This window comes from Sebastes fasciatus, chromosome 3 (assembly GCF_043250625.1).
Source record: "Sebastes fasciatus isolate fSebFas1 chromosome 3, fSebFas1.pri, whole genome shotgun sequence".
Lineage (NCBI taxonomy): Eukaryota > Metazoa > Chordata > Actinopteri > Perciformes > Sebastidae > Sebastes > Sebastes fasciatus.
Window position 1 is genome coordinate 5,897,016 of NC_133797.1, and position 14,934 is coordinate 5,911,949.

Below are 14,934 nucleotides of genomic sequence, written 5' to 3' on the forward strand. Positions count from 1 at the left end.
AACACTCCTAACCCTAACTCACTATTCTGGGTTATGACTATAACTTTAAGGCTGATGCAAGTCGTTTTGATAAGAAAAAATACTGTTGCAAACCACACTTTTCTTTGTACTTTATTTTTGTACATTATAAAAATGCACTGAATCAGCAGAACTTCAGTCTGAGTTGAATATTTACAGCAAATGATGAGAGAAATGAGCAGAAATGAATTCATATTATTTATTTATATTATTATTTATTTTATTTTATTAGATATTCATTATTATGCACTGATTGTGGGAGAACTGGATCACCCAGATCGAACCCGTGCGTTCCACAACAGTAGACAACATTGACTACTGAGGTGGCGCTGAGAGCTCAAGCCCTCGCATTCATTCTGAAGGAAAAAATCTATTTTTCCTTCCAGATGAATGACACATTCAAGACATTTTTTATATATAGTAAGTCAGATTCACTATATGTGGGATAAACCGGAGCCCCCGGAGAAAACCCCATAAACCACCTTACCACCTCGTCATGGCAGTGAGCATAGAAGAGAAGAAGCTGCACATGCAGGACCTCTGTCTCCGTGGTGCCATCAGGTGACCTTTGACGGCGAAGGCAATATGGTCTCCGACTGCCAGATGACCCCCTTTCAAGGACACCAGCAGCCACATCGCATTGCCCCACGTCTTAATCAGGTCCCGGCAAATGGCCTTTTCGAGGTTTTCCAATGTTTCTTGGCTGGAATCGAAATCGAGACCCTCGACTTCGGCCCATGTTTGTTCAAAAAGGCGCTGGATGATGTCCTGGACGTTTGAAACGGTCCAGGTCACTTTCGCCTTCTTGAAGATCCGCGTGACCAGCCTCTCCATTAACACCTCGACGCAGTTTTTGTTTTGTATGTTCCGCGCTCGCCGTGCAAAGTCATCACGACTCTTCGTCACGGATACCGGGGCAGACGGTGCAGCGATTGCCAAAGGTTTCTTGGCCCTGGGCTTAGTGCCCAGTATGGCGTGTCTCATATTGTCAACGAGGTTTTCGGACTGAAAGATCTGCCACCATCTAGCCAGAGACAGGAAACCGAGCACCTTCCGCTGCAAGTCGGCGCGCATGTTGGCACGTATCACCGGCTCGGGGATGATCTCTGGCCCATGTAGGATGTGTGTGTAGAGTAGATCACTTAAGACCTTTGTGAACTCCAAGACTCGACCGGGGGGAATGGTTAGGAGCGGAGTGCCGAGTCCCAGAAGATCGCGGTTGTCTGTTTTTTTCATCAGATCGTTAATCTTCTTCGTGAGAGACTTTGCCGACTCCCGACTGTGAACTTTGGAGCCTCGGTGGAATCTTTTCGTCATCTGTGCCACGATGCGATGGATGCACGTTTTGGCAAAGCACTTTGCCAAAAGCTTCTTAATTTTGCTTCCGATGTTTTTCTTGGAGCGTTTGCTCTTCTGCTCTGAAGGAGTCTGTCTTACAGCATCTTCGGCGATGCTCCGAGCGATGTCTTCCGCGACGTCTGCAATCTCCCGAGCATTTTGAGACTGCAGCAGCGTGTACTCAGAGTCCGGCACGTCAACCAAGAGAGGTTCAGTGATGTTGTTCAACTGCTTCTTGATGATGATTGTGACATACATGATGTCTTTCACCGAAATCACGATGTCCGACAAAAGCGTCGCCGCATAGCGGTATTTGGCGTCTGAGGGTTCCGATTCCACATCTGATTCTTCGGAGATGGTCCTCTGTTTGCGCCGTCGAGGCGAGAACACCGCCTTCATCCTGCCGATGAACGCTCGGCACATTTTGCAGGCGTGCAGAATCATGCTGTTGAGTTTGCCGGGAGGAGTGAGGCGCTGAACTATGCCCTCGGGGCTGGAGAGGGCACTTCGGACGCTCTCCGAAACCTCTTCAGAGATCAATGTCGTCAAGCTTTTGGAGCTCGGACACTGAACCGAGACGTCGACGCCCAGAGCTTCGGCAAAACCCTGAGAGATGGTGTCGCCCAGATTGATTTGGACGTCGTCCTCAGACGCCAGGGTCCTGCTCCCGAGAGATTTCAGGAAAGCTTTTGTCAAGGCCGCTGTGATGTCCAACAGCAACTCTCCCATCATGGTCATAGTGACGTCGTCAGGGCTGCCGGATTTTAAAAATCCCCACTGTTCCGCCGTCATCCCCTTAAAGAAGGAGTTGAGCAGCTTGAAAACAGTGCGACGGACGTTGAACTCGGGCATGATGGCTTCTGGCTGGAAAGTTCTTGATGATACCATGCTGCTGATTTACGGTCAATTCTTGTCGATGCTTGGTGGTTTTTGGAGAGAAATTCACTGCTTCTCTCAGTAGATAGTCTGATGAGTGAAAATAATCGTTAGTTGCAGCCCTAATTATTATTAACTAACATGTAAGCTGCATTTAAATGTTGAGGCTAATTTGAACTGCTTCATATACTGTTGGGAGGTTTAATCTAAAGCAATGCATTCATAAAATTCATAAAATTCACACCTCTTCCTCTTGAGACAACTGCTTCTCTCAGTCGATGTGTTTCGTCTGATCGAGTCTTCAGATTCAACTACAGTTGTGTGATTCTGGGACTCTCTCCTGAATGTCACTCCTTTATGATGTCACTGCTCCTTTAAGATGTCACAACTGATGTCACCACTCCTTTAATTCATCACAGTGTTCCATCTGGTGATGTCACGATGCAGTGATGATGTCACCACTGCTGGGATGTCACCACTCCTTTATGATGTCACTGCTCCTTTATGATGTCACCACTCCTTTTTGATCGCAGCGTTCCATCTGGTGATGTCACGATGCAGTGATGATGTCACCACTGCTGTGATGTCACCACTGCTGTGATGTCATCCAAACACACACACACACACACACACACACACACACACCACGTGAACACTATACACACACACGTGAACACGCTCACACACACACACACACACCTCTGCTCAGGATGTTGACGCTGATGACGATGCTCTAAGCTTCTTTTTACTATTCTGTACTACAGCTCTACAAATCCACCCAATGTATCACACACACACACAGACACACACACACACGCACACACACACAGGTTGAACAGAGGAAAAGTAAACAAGTTCATATACACACACACACACACACACCACTAAAAATATGCACTTCTACCACTGTAGCTCTAATGGAATCCCCGTCTAATCTAATTTTGGGAGATGTGGAGACTTTTTTGTAGTTTTCTCTAGATTCCGATGACTCACAGCTTCTGTTTGTTCTGCCTTCTACCTGAACAAACAGCCCACACACTCACCTACCGATGCTTTTAGCAGGAATTGGTCCGCAGGAAGTTTGAATCCTTGATCAATAATTTCTTTCTGTCTCAAACCTCGCCGCCACATCAACTTTCATAACTCATTTTCAATTCTCTCTCTCAGTTTGTCCTCTTTTTTTTTTCTCTCTCTCTCTCTCTCTCTCTCTTCTACATGGGAAAGCTTTGTTCCTCTCTGTGATAGATGGTTAACTCATGGCTGCTTCTGAATATTTCATGTACAGTATGTTTAATTTTTCTTGCTGAATCTACTTGTCTGTTTTCTACATCTAACTCAATACTGCGGTGTGTGTGTGTGTGTGTGTGTGTGTGTGTTCAAATCAAAGATATAATAATATAGCATGGGTAGATTATACAAACTGCCTTGCTTGCATGTTGCTGCTTGCTGCTATGGATACCATGCATTAATAATATCCCTGTCAGAGTCATGGCGTAATTCAAATGGGATCAAACAAAAAAATATTTGTCTCTTACCATTGACTACCGTACATATTTTTTTCCGAACCTCACCTCTCTATGTTCTTGTCACTTCCCTGCCACATGGCAGATGTTCATCTATGGAGACCTAGGCTACAAGCTGCCTCTGCACTGATCATCTGGAGAGAGCTTTCAATTTTGAAAATAGCAGGTTGAACTTAAGTTGTAGATAATAGAGAAAAAAATTAACCTTTGAACCAATATGCTTTTATGTTCTGCTGGTTCACAGAAGAAGGAATGCAGTCTCGTAGTGTGGCCACTGAGCAGCTCCTGTGAAGCAGACAGGAGATCATTAGGCCCATGCTGTATTATAGTGTTCTGATTAGTGACCTTTGACAGCTTCGCCTTCAGCTGTACTGTCACCACTGCTAGACTTCCCTAAGCCCCCTGGAGCCTGTTGTATTGATTGCAAATAAATGAACAACCAATTACAGTTTGCACTTTTGTTTTAACTTATCACAGAATCGTTATACATTTCACTGCATTTTTGTTAATCCACAAACATGTGCAGATGCATACTATATCCAGGATCAAAACATCCTCTGGATGCAGCAAGCCCAGTGAACTTACAGACATGCACTCTTCACACAGTGAGGTGGGGAGAGGTGGGGGGGTAACATGACCTTCTAGTGAGTGAAAGGCCCGCCCGCCGCTCATCTCCTTTTAAACTCTGTGGACTGAGAACAAGGGGCCAGCTGAGCATCATTTTCAGGGTTAGTTGTTGAGAAACACTTATTCATAGAAGTGGAGCTCCAGAAAGGTACCTTCTTCCTCTGTGTCACACAAGCGTTGCCCTCTTTGTAATTACATAAAGCTGGAGGTGAAGAAGGCAAATAAAAACAAACAAACAAGAAGAGTCCAACAGATCACTGCGTCACTTCTTTTGCTGATAGACCGGCATAAAAGCCAACAGTAGTGTGACTAAAACAAGCGAAATACAATCCCATCAATAGGAAAGTCACTCAGTAAGTGTCAACTCCTACTGGGCAAATACGTACAACTCTTTTATGAGGACGTGTGTCATTCAGGTTAACATTTTAACATTACAGGGAAATAAATAAGAGTAGGTACCTACTAAATAGTAACTAAACATTAGTCAGCTAATATGCCGTTAAAGGTTCTCTATACCAGCGGTATATATACAGTATATACAGTATATAATCCTGTCAGCACACTGACACACTGACAGCTGTTGTTGCCTGTTGGGCTGCAGTTTGCCATGTTATGATTTGAGCATATTTTTTATGCTAAATGCAGTACCTGTGAGGGTTTCTGGACAATATCTGTCATTGTTTTGTGTTGTTAATTCATTTCCAATAATAAATATATACACACATTTGCATAAAGCAGCATATTTGCCCACTCCCGTGTTGGTAAGAGTATTAAATACTAGACAAATCTCCCTTTAAGTTACATTTTGAACAAATAAAAAAATTTGATAAATTAATAATTAATTAATAATAACTAACGATGGACAATCATGCGATTAATCACGATAAATATTCAACTGACAGCCCTAATATATATATATGTTTTTCTACAAACACGAACTGACTCATTTTACCTCATATTTCCATATTTATCCATATCTATTTGATGTTCCTCTAGCGTTTCATGTTTGACCACAGCCTGTGACAAAAATAAAAGTAACATTACACTACGTTGTCTCTCATCCCGTCATCTACCGTTTTTTTCTTTCTCACCGCGGACGGCCAGCAGCTCCCGCACCTCGATGTCTAGCCACACATCCATACATGTATTTCTCTGCACTCAGAAGGAGGAAGGCGGGGTCACGCGTCATCTACGCGTCATCAGTTACACTACACTTGTGTTATACCCTGTGGTCTTAATGCTCAGGCTGATCGGAATCCTTAAAAACATTCCTGAATCCGGATCATGATCCGGATCGCCACCAAAATCGAATGGATTGTTCATTGTTCTACAAACCACCCCTCCAAAAAATTTAATTTAAATCCATTGCGAACTTTTGGAGATATCCTGCTAACAGACAAACAAACAAACAAACAAACAAACGCCAGTGAAAACATAACATCCTTCCTAAGCCTTCGGCCTTGGTGGAGGTAATACATACTAACACAAATTATTACATTTAGTTTAGCTGCTGTATTTGAAATCTATCGTTACATTTCTTTTCTTCGTGTTCTCCCGGGCTGTTTGTGCTTCGGGACTGAATTTGGAAATAGTTTGTCCGTTGTTAGTGCTTAATGTCCTGTTTTACCGTTTGATTCCTCAAGTGCTGTAGCCAACTTTCCCCGCAGGGACAATAATGTTGCTACTTCAACAGTCAATGTATACAGAGAACAACCGTTTCTGGAGCTCTCTAGTGATACAACAGAAGCTTTCCGTTCTCATTTTGCTCTGCTTCACCTCTCCTCGCTGATGTTGCTGTTGTTCTCGGAGCTGGAAGTCTTCCTGGTAGTGCGAGAGGGCCTAATGGCTCCAATGGGAGTGACACCAAACTGTCTTTGATAAATAGTTTTTAAATTACAACATAATTTCATTTTAGGCAGCAATTTCCACAAGACTCCTACAGAGAAGTGATTCAGGCTACATCGGGATTGGCTTACAAACACACACACGCACGCGCATGCTCTCGCACACACTCATGCAAATGTGCACACGCGCATACACCCAGAATCATCTGCTTTGGCGTGGATAGTGTTACATGACCTGCAGCCCGGAGGCTAACCAAATTACCGCCTCCAAACTACTAAAGTGGTCATTAAGGACACTCTGTCTCTCTCTCTGTCTCTTTGTCTCCGTTTCGCGCTCGCTCTCTTTTCTCATCATGTTCTCTAACCCTTTTCCGTCATTTTTCTTAATTATTTCTCTTAATCTATTTGTTCTCGCCCACTCTCTTCCTCTTCGTTCACACCCGCTCCAACTTCTGTTTTTCTTTTGTCTCTCTCTCTTTCTTTCTGAGTGCCATTTGCTCTTATCTCTCTCCATCCCTCCATCTGTTTCTTTTTCTTTTTCCTCTTCTCTCTCTCCGTCTCTCCTCCTGTCTTTGTGGGTAAAAGCTTTATGATTGTTGCTTGTCTCGGTATTACTGCGGAGACTATCAGCTGTGCATCATTACACACACACATGCACGCATACACACAGCATTACAAGCCTTCATTATGGGCATTATGGAGTAATGCTGCACACACACACACACACACACTCGCACTATGTAATATCAGTGATGAATGTGTAAATGATCTGTAATGATCCAGAACCCTTAACCTTGTTAGCCTTGCCCCACCCTGGGAAAACACACACACACACACACACGAGAGGATGACGGTGTGACGCTTCTTCACATACAAGTTAGTTGAGTGCTTCTTTAACAAACCTTGAGTTTCTCTCCGTCTCCTCCCTCTTACAGAAGCAGACGCGCTGTTTTATAACCTCACTGATTCAGCCCGTATCAAAGTGTGCATTGAAGGTTCACTGTATGTCAGAATCTATCCTCTATCCTGGTTGGATATCAGTTTGTTGCTCAGGTTTATCTAAAGTTACTGCTTTTATGTGTCGTCAGTCATTTCTTTGAACATTCAAATGTTAAACAGCATAACCGCTTATCCTATTCAGGGTCGCGGGGGGACGATCCCAGCTGACATTGGGTGAAGGCGGGGTACACCCTGGACAGGTCTCCAGACTATCACAGGGCTGACACATAGAGACCATTCACGCTCACATTCACACCTACGGGACATTTAGAGTCAACAATGAACTTAATCTGCATGTCTTTGGACTGCGGCAGGAAACCTGAGCTCCCGGAGAAAACCCACGCTAACACGGGGAGAACATGCAAACTCCACCGTGCAGCCCAAGTCACGTTCGGCTCAGAATAAAACCTCTGCTTGTCCTTTTTTTTGTAAGTGGAAGTTTTTTTTATATAAATATATAACATTGCGACTGAGCACACAGACAGCTGTCACTGATGGAATATGATTCTTATAATATTGTAGATTATATGTTAATATTTCTGAGTGAGCAGGATGGTGGTGCAGCTGCAGAATGGAGTTGGAAAGTGATTTATTTTTTTTTTTTAAATAGGCTGTGTATAGTCAGTCAACATTTCAGTGATTGTGAAGTAGCTGAATTAAAGCCACTGAATGCTGTTGAGCCAAGATCCAAATAGATGTCTACTATTTAAAATCTACGCTATTTTAACCTTTAAATCACCAAACACATTATTAATGGATCAGATTGTGATCTTAAAATCATGTGTCTATGTCTTTGATCAATATATTTTATTTTTTTATCTTCAGTTGCTGCTCCTTGTGTTTTGTTAAAGCGGAAAAAAACATATTTGACACACTAGAATGACACTCAGCAGAGAGCGCAGACCTCCGCCAAGGTGCGTGACTTTAAAATCAGATCACAGCTCACAGCTGGCGGTACCGTGAGGTGGTCGGCTTATTATTAACACGGTGTGTTTCCGTGTAACGTATCGGCGGATGCCTCTCTCATTCAGTAGCCTTGTTATGTCTGTATAACGTTACACTACGTTGTCTCTCATCCCGTCAACTAGCGCATTTTTCTTTCTCACCGCGGACGGCCAGCAGCTCCCGCACACACATCCACACACTTATCTCTCTGCTCGAAGAAGGAAGAAGGGATCATGCGTCGCCACCAAAATCTAATGGATTGTTCATTGTGCTACACTCCATAGATGATGGCTATTTTTTTCATTCACCACGCACAAGCTTAACTCAAAGTTAACCTACTCGGAGTTGATTGAACTGACTCTGATCAGCTGTTCTGGGACCACAATCTCTGAGTTTCCCACCTCAGGATTAGTCAACTCAGAGTTCAGGCTTATAGACTCAGAGTTTGTTGAAGCTGCTTTCTGAAACAGGACCCTGACGTTGGAACACATCCTGAGAAATGCTGTAATTATACAGTATTTGACCCCCTTTCAATATGAATGTGAAAGTACTGACATGAAACAATTTGTGAGGGGCATACATGCTTTTAACGCCTTGTTAACGCCTTGTTAACGCCCCCCCCCACCCACAGTCTGCACCAGCTCACCTTCAACTCCACAAATCAGCAGTGACACAAATATCATCAGTTATAGCCCGTTTACTGGATTCCTATCAATTCAACGTTTACTTTCGCCGTACACTGCATCATATGGTCATTCTCCTCCATGCTCATGAGACATGCTGTCCGCTCTCACCACTGGGAGGAGCCTCTGTTCCTTTGAGCAGCGACCAAAGGTGATCATGCATTTATCATCGTGGTTCCTCGACTCTGAAACAACCTCCCTCCAACTCTCAGAGAAGCCAAATGACTGAACATTTTTAAAAGTTGTTTTCATCTGCATTTTTCTGCCTGGTAATTATATTGTCCTCACTTGACTTTGGCCTCATTTGTTTTTCTGCAAGTCCTTTGTTGAATTTTTGTTCTGCAATTATGATCTACACCACACGACATAATCAGCAATAATTAATAAATAATCCATCCATTATCTATAACCGCTTATACCGTTCGGGATATCCACTTCTAAGAGCAGTGCTCTCCCTGCTAGGATGTGCAGTATGTGTATGTAATGGAGAGTCTGGATCAGCTTCACCCGTCTTGACATTCAAGGATCAGCAAACATGGAATCGCCACATAATTAATGGTGATCTTCAGTACAAAGTAGTGTAAAAACTGTTGATTTGGCATTTTTTTCGACCAAGGTACACTTGGTGACTGTTGCAAAGAGTGACGACGACGGTTTAGGTGAGTTTTATTTTGTTTCTGTCCAGTTCCAATGAAGTGTTTTACGATGCCCCGCTACCTACAGCTGATCTCAACATAAACAAAGACACATGTGGATGATGGTGCAAACTGAACGGGCAATCGTACCCGGGCATCTTGGTGGAGGTCTGCGCTCTCCGAGTGCATTTCTAGGTAATGAATGAGCGTGTGGTGTGCTGTTTTGGCCAAATCGTTGCTCTCCACACAATATGGAACAAAACTGTTAAATATAAAATAACATGTTGTTATGTGTGGGCTCTCTCACATTTTACACATCTGGTAAGATTTGAAAAATCTTTTAGTGTGGGCCAACCGTTACTTGCTAATGACCTAACAAATTTACGATTAATCAAATTACCAAACGCCAAGTAGCACATAATGAAGTGTTATATGTCTGCCAAAATTCAGTTTGTGCCAATGTTCAGCTGTTGAAAACAAAATAATTCATATGTGTCAAAAAAGGAAAAATCATACACTTTTTTGAGGAAGAGGATGAACTGAACACTCTATCACAGATTATATTATAGGCCATTTATACATATTGTTTCTCAGTGTAATACAAATAAACTGGAAAAACAAAGTTCAGAAACTTGTGTTTGGTGGATTATTTCTCTGTTGTATTTTACATCGTTGGAAAGCCTGTTTATTTACCTTCGCAATGATGTCCAACTTGTAAGGATCATGCATTTGTGGGATGAGCAGCACAGCTGATTATGTGGGTAGCGCCCAAGAAAAATTTGCCAGAATGCTCCGTCAATGGTAAACAGTGTATTCTCCTGTTGGTATTGACTCTTGTTGTGAGTTGTTTGGTGGATTGGATGATTGAACTCTCTATCAGTAACAAGGAACAAACAAGACATATTGGCTATTTTACACTTTTAATTTAATACACCGTCAGGAGCCTCAGTAGCGGTGGAAGATCCATACGCAGCTACAACAGCCTGGCACCTCCTCCTCATGCTGGTCACCAACCTGGTCACACCTTGCTGTGGGATGGCGTTCCATTCCTCAACCAGGATTCGTTGCAGGTCAGGTGTGGACTCTTGGCAGACTGTTCCATTCTCTCTACTCCCACATTGTGGAGGTAGTCTGTGATAACCCTGGCTCTGTGGGGGTGAGCGTTGTTTCTTGGAGGATGAAGTTAGGTGCCAGATTGTGGAGATATGGGATCGCCACTGGCTGCAGAATCTCATCCCGATATCTCACTGCATTGAGATGGCCTTCAATGATGACAAACCTTGTTTTGCCAGTGAGGGAGATGCCCTCCCACACCATGACACTGCCCCCACCAAAAGCTGTTACTCCATCGGTTCAACAATCAGCATAGCGTTCTCCACGTCGTCTCCATACTTTGACCCTGCCATCCAACTTTGGCAGACAGAACCTGGACTCATCACTGAACATGACATTCCCCCACATGTTCAGGTTCCTTTCTGTGTTGTCGACACCAGCGCAAATGGGCCTGACGGTGAAGGGCAGTCATTGCAGGCTTCCTGGTAGCCTTATGAGAATACACTGTTTACCATTGGCAGAACATTTTGGCAATTTTTTCTTGGGCGTTACCCACATAATCAGCTGTGCTGCTCATCCCACAAATGCATGATCCTTACAAGTTGGACATCATTGCGAAGGTAAATAAACAGGCTTTCCAACGATGTAAAATACAATGACCATTAGCATTGATACAACAGAGAAATAATCCACCAAACAAAAGTTTCCGAACTTTGTTTTTCCAGTATATATTCAGCAGTGACTATCTGAACTCGCTCTCCCCTTTATTCAATAACTCCATGTGACCCACAGGATCAGGTAAGCTTTGACACAATGAAGTACTTCACACCTTCAATCTAACAACTCAGGAGCAAACGTAAAATACACCAGCAAATTACACAGGGAAATAGAAAACATCAGACATGACTATTATGTATAGACACACACACACACACACACACACACACAAACACACAAGTCGAGCACTTGGCTTAACAGTAACCAGCAGATTGCCAGTGGTAATTCTCAAGACATTGTATGTAAATAAGATATGTAGGCTCGGAGCTGTAAAATCCCACATATGCTGCAAACAGCCGTGGGCCTCCGTCAGCTCATTAAATGCATTGTAAACACATTTTACAGCTATGAGTGTTAAGGAAATTGACTGTATAGGAGGTTTGTTCTCACCCGATTTAACAGCTAAACAGAAGAGACAGCCACATTGTTCGGTCCTGCCACGAGCGCAGCAACAATCCGCCTCAATTGAAATTACTAACTAACTATTTCTCTCCTCAAATGTTTTCAGAAACATCTTGTAGTTTACTGTTTAGCTGTAAAATGAGAAATTTTGTGACCCGGCAGCCATGTTGAGATCTATTGAGGAAATAACAAGCACCGCCCACCAGCTGGAGCACAGCCAATAGGAATGATTCTTTACGATTTTTTAAAGCCTGAAAACAGAGCCATGTGGAGGTGCAGAAGTCTAATTTTCTCTCAGAGCACTTGAATTACAATATGCTGAAACGTTATTATGGAGTATTTGCCCAATGATGCCAAAAATATTCTGCCTACTGCAGGTTTAAGCTTTTGTCAATGCACAGATATTTCACATTAAAATCATTCCACAAGCCCAAAAGGCACAATTCCTCCTATTTGTGTTAGGCTTGATATGAAACATCGGCAGGACGTTTCATTGACGGTAGCTTAACACTGATCGAAAGAATGGCAAAGTAGAAGCGATTGGAATTCCTTAGTGTACGGGTTTGTATCATCCCTTTTGTGCCCAAAGACTATATTAAGTATGATAAGCAAAACTGCTGCAAAATTTGTTCTTAAGTGTCAAAAGTCTTGACATTTTTAGATCACATGAAAAATCCCACTTTTATTAATCGTCAAAGTCAGGATTTTTTAAAAATTAGGAAAAACGCTAACATTGTGTTCATTAAAGGTTTTATATATATATATATATATATATATATATATTACAGTGCATATGTGTGCATATCTTTGATATTCAACTTATTTTCAACAAATTTGTTGGTTGTGCTCCTTGTAGTCTCTGAGATAAGGCCATTTTCTTATCATAACAATTTGGGCACATGGGACTACTGTTTTTTCCTAAAAATATAACAGTCTATTTCATATCTAAAACAGTAGTCCCCCTTTCAGCCAAGCGGTATTGATCGATTTTGAAACTTTCTCCACATTTATGCTGAGGCACGCTCGGAGAACATTTCCAACAAAAAGAAATTCAAAATCTCAGTTCCAGTCACAAACGGTTGTATTATACAAGTAATAATAGAAGTAACCTCCCTCCCCACTATCAATGTGTTTTACACAACTTCTGCAGTATCAGCATTCAAAAGCCCATTAGAAAACATCCTTTTTTTTAGAAACCACCGCCTAACAAGTTGTTGCTTTAATCTCTTTGGAAGACGCTGCTCCTTGGTGTTTTCAATCGATTTTTTGATTCAACGCTTTCTTGTAATTGAGTTTTTCTTTCTCCCACTAAGACAACAATTGCTCTGAATTGACAAGGACTTGTGGCTCTTTTACTGTTACAAATTCTGAATGAAAAATAATAAAAGAAAAAAACAACAACGACAACAAAAGACCCTAAAACATAAAGCAACACATTAGGACTATTTGTTTCTTCCCTCTCTTGGCACTCTCAATATTTTCTCTGTCTTTGTCTTGTTCTCTTTTTCTCGCTGTCTTCTGCCCCCCTGATTTAAGGACCACCACTAAGGTTGACTCCCACTGTGTGTGTTTGTGAAAGTGTGCGGCTGGTAGCCGCGTCCAGCCAAATGACCTCTCCTGGGGCAATAGCTTTGTTTTATGACTTGTCATAAAAGTGCAATCTCCGCACAGACACACACACACACACACAGTGAACAGCGGGACTCCGTCGTGGCCTTTACACTGTGAAAGATATATTGCATACATGATCCCATGTGTGTACAGCATGTGTGTGTGGCTTTTTGTTTCCTCTGGGTGTTTGAACAGTTTAAACTGAAATGTATCCTGACCAGCAAAAGGCCACATAATGACTTCACAGACATATGAGTTGTTCACCAACCATAAGAACACAGTTTTTTAATTTTTTTATCTTTTCAGAAAAAGCCACGGAGGGTGATCCATTTATTTTGGTGTTTTTTAAAAAGCTCAGTGTGGCCACAGGGACGAGGCCATAATGTAACACATTGTGTGATTTATATTGGTTCCTGCCTCTCACTCTTTGTGTGATGGCTGGCCAACACTAAAAGATTTTTCAAATCTTACCAGATGTGTAAAATGTGAGAGACTCCACACATAATGACATGTTATGTTAAATTTAACAGTTGTGTTCCTATAGTGTGTGCTGCTTTGGTCAAAACAGCACACCACACACTAACAGATTCATTCATCAACAACAAGAGTCTCGACTAAAAAAAATGGAAATCTCACAAAAATCTCTCGCGATCAAACGTGACAACATGGCGGACGACAGGCAGGAAAAATTGACGATGTTGGTTTTTACTTTGTACTAAAAGTTCATGAAGGATGGATGGATGAAGTCATGGAGACACGTTAAATAAACACTTGTGTTGTTGCCACAAATCAACAAGTTGGTCCTCCATTTCTGAGCTCCATCTTACTACTACTTTATGCTTAGCGTTCTGCATTAGCTCATGCATCAGCCGCGGCTGCCATGATGGCGGTGGTTGTCTTCAGTCAGTTTAGTTCTCCATTGGCTATCGTTCTTTCCCATGTGACTGCGTCATCGGCTGTCCTCGGGTTTCCCCACACACATAACAGGATATCCCATCGTAAATACTGAACATGTTTAATATTTACTATTTGAGATCGGTGCGGTCAGGATGGACTTCCGAGCCAATGTAAAAAACACTCTTAACATACCTCACACCACATGAACATCTGGAACGATAATCTTTAGAAGCATAAAAAAATTGGGCCTTTGCTGACGATTGTCGTGAGGGGGGAACCGGGCCCAAAATCGCCTTGATTCTCGTGTAGTGTGTACCCGGCATTAGACAGGCGAGACGGGCCGGTGGTGCGCCCGACCCCGCTGGGCCGGGATCCCGCCTCAGCCGGCGCGCGCCGGCCCTCACTTTCATTGCGCCACGGGGTTTTGCTTACACCCTCTGACTCGCGCGTGCGTTAGACTCCTTGGTTCATTTCAAGACGGGTCGGGTGGGTTGCTGACAACGCCAACACCCCTGGCGCCTTTTACGTGGGCCGCGGCACGACACGACTACCCAAATGTAAGTACTTGTACTCATACTCAGTCTGAAAAAAAGTATCGGTGCATCCCTAGTTGATATAGTGCTTTATTGGTGCATATTCTCAATCAATTAAAGTTACAGTGTGTAGGATTTGGGCCAAGGGTGCAGGAAAACTATGGTGGCCGGCA

General features: G+C 42.8%; 1 protein-coding gene across 1 annotated transcript; it reads right to left on the reverse strand.

Annotated features, from left to right (window-relative positions):
- Positions 1-203: 203 nt before the first annotated feature.
- On the reverse strand, positions 204-2,631 carry LOC141763647 (uncharacterized). Its single transcript, XM_074628167.1, has 2 exons — positions 2,477-2,631; positions 204-2,322 (listed from the first exon to the last, which is right to left on the reverse strand). The coding sequence occupies exon 2, from the start codon at positions 2,242-2,244 to the stop codon at positions 502-504; it is 1,743 nt and encodes a 580-aa protein (XP_074484268.1). The 5' UTR covers positions 2,245-2,322; positions 2,477-2,631; the 3' UTR covers positions 204-501.
- Between the last annotated feature and the right edge of the window lie 12,303 nt (positions 2,632-14,934).

What these genes read in the sequence shown, in the direction of transcription:
- LOC141763647 (XM_074628167.1), bottom strand. Translation starts at nt 2,244, where the DNA reads ATGGTATCATCAAGAACTTTCCAGCCAGAAGCCATCATGCCCGAGTTC.